The sequence below is a fragment of the Tenrec ecaudatus genome, chromosome X, assembly GCF_050624435.1.
Source record: "Tenrec ecaudatus isolate mTenEca1 chromosome X, mTenEca1.hap1, whole genome shotgun sequence".
In the NCBI taxonomy this organism is placed as follows: Eukaryota; Metazoa; Chordata; class Mammalia; order Afrosoricida; family Tenrecidae; genus Tenrec; species Tenrec ecaudatus.
Genome location: NC_134548.1, coordinates 135,192,315 through 135,194,497, shown reverse-complemented (window position 1 = coordinate 135,194,497; position 2,183 = coordinate 135,192,315). Strand labels below are relative to the sequence as shown.

Here is a 2,183-nt window from a genome sequence, read left to right as displayed (position 1 = left end):
GCATTTATGTGGGGAAGGTAATCAAACAATGATGGTTTTTGTTCTTTGGTGTCTGCTACCTGATCCCTTCAACACCTCGTGTTCACACAGGCTTGTGTGCTTCTTCTCTGTGGGCTTTGTTGCATCTAAGCTGGATGGCCGCTTGTTTGCCTTCAAGCCTTTACTACCCCAGACGCTATATCTTTTGATAGCTGGGCATCATTAGCTTTCTTTACCACGTTTGCTTATGCACATGTCTGTCTTCAGCGATCATGTCGGGGAGGTGAGTATCATGAAATGACCGTTTAACTGAGCAAGGTGCTCTTATATTAAGGGGATGAGTGCAAGGAGGCCCAATGTCCACCTGCTACACTACTACTAAACCTATAAATATATGTGCATCGGTCTATTTGCCCCATAATCAGAAATATATTTATATAAATATAGTTACATATGTACATGTCTGTATTTAGGCTTCTACTCCTTTCCTCTATTTCCTTATGCTTTCCTCCTGTCCCACTACCATGTTCAGCCTTCATTCTGGTTTCAGTAATTCCACTGTTACCTTGCCCTTGGTCACTCCCTACCAGCATTCCCAACCCCTCCCTGCCACTGATTTTGAACCATGCATTGTTCCCTTGTCACTGGGTTGGCCAACACCTCCTCCCTTCCCTTACTTTCCACACTCTCATGTCCCTCCGGGACCATTGGTCCCATTATTTTCTTCTCACATTGTTTGTCCAGCCTATCTTATCTAGGTGGACCTGCAGATATAGTGATATGTGCATAAAATTGGGGATGGCGGTTCCGGCCCACGTCGCGGACCGCCAAGCTGTGAGCTGAGAGCGTTGGAGCCAAGCCTGGCTGGTCAGGATGATCACGGACGTGCAGCTCGCCATCTTCGCCAACATGCTGGGCATGTCGCTCTTCTTGCTTGTCGTTCTCTATCACTACGTGGCCGTCAACAATCCCAAGGAGCAGGACTGAGAGTGGCGCTTTCTCAGCCCCAGGGTTCCAGGACCTAGTCTGAGGCAAGATGGAGGGTGTGAGGGCCCGCCCTCACCCTTCCCTTCATCCCTTCTACCCATCACAACATACAAAGCAACTATGCCTGGAGCTTTCCAAACAACTTTTATTTCCTCAAAGTCTTCCTTAACCCTATGGAACAAGAAGCTGCCACCGAATAGGGCCCACTATAAGGGCTGCTGGCTTTTGTACCCCCCAATATAAAAATATAGATATATAAAAAAAATTGGGGATGGCTTTGACAGCAACAAAGTGGCACATAAGAACATGGCAATGATGGCAGCAACACCAACAAGCTAACAAACACAAAAGCCACTGACATACAAAATTTAAAAGAAGAGAAAAAAAGAAAAATAAACAAAACAAAAAGACAGAAAGCAAGGAAAAAAAAGCCTATTAGTAGTTCAAGGTCTGTTTGTTGACCTTTAGGAGTGTTTTCCAGACAACTCTGATGGGGTGTCATGTCCTGGCCCCAAAGTCGATCCTCTATACTTCCTCAGGACCTCCTTGCTCTGCTTGCCCCACCACTCCATTGCACGCCCCCAGTGTTTTACCTCAGTGTGGTGGGGGCAGCTCAGTCGCACATCCCACATTGTGTCTCGAGTGCTGTCCCGTGTAGGGCCATGGGTCCGTGCAGGTTGTTGCATCTCGCTGCCGTAGGGCCAGCTATATGGTCCTCTTTGTACGTTGGGCCCTCCAAGCCAGGCTATCATCCTCTGAGCTTGGTGGACCCAGGTGTGCTCTGCTCTGGTCTTCTTCTTTCCTTTGCTTCAGCTTGCTTCTGGGTGTGGTGTGGTAGGTCAGTTCCTTTCCCATACCAGAGGATCTATTTTCATTTTCTATGGTACTCCCTTCGATTGTGTGGGCTGGGCTAATTCTGGTTGGGGCCAGTGTATGGTCCAGTCTCTTTGTGTATTCTTCCACACTTTACGTTGCCCTCCTGGTTTGGCGTGTCATGGTGGGGTCCGGATGCACATTCAACTTCTGTGGGGACACTAGCAATACTCTCCCACTGGGTGGGTAAGTGCCCTGTTCCCCCCATACCATCCACTCAGTTTCTCCCCACCCTGCTTCTCCCTCCACCTGGCCACCTTCCCCTTCTTTATGATGGACTCTCATGTACCTCCCTAGGTGTGGCCTGCCCTCCCTCCAGCTGTCTATGCTTCTATCCATTTATT

The 2,183-nt window shown here is 48.6% G+C and overlaps 1 protein-coding gene across 1 annotated transcript; it reads left to right on the top strand.

The window, feature by feature from the left end:
* The first annotated feature begins 852 nt into the window (after positions 1-852).
* LOC142434566 (dolichyl-diphosphooligosaccharide--protein glycosyltransferase subunit 4-like) lies at positions 853-1,161 on the top strand. Its single transcript, XM_075539259.1, has one exon. It carries the CDS (start codon positions 853-855, stop codon positions 964-966), a length of 114 nt encoding a protein of 37 aa, XP_075395374.1. The 3' UTR covers positions 967-1,161.
* Positions 1,162-2,183: the final 1,022 nt, after the last annotated feature.

Excerpts from the sequence above, each read along its gene's own strand:
- LOC142434566 (XM_075539259.1), top strand. The coding sequence starts at position 853 with ATGATCACGGACGTGCAGCTCGCCATCTTCGCCAACATGCTGGGCATG.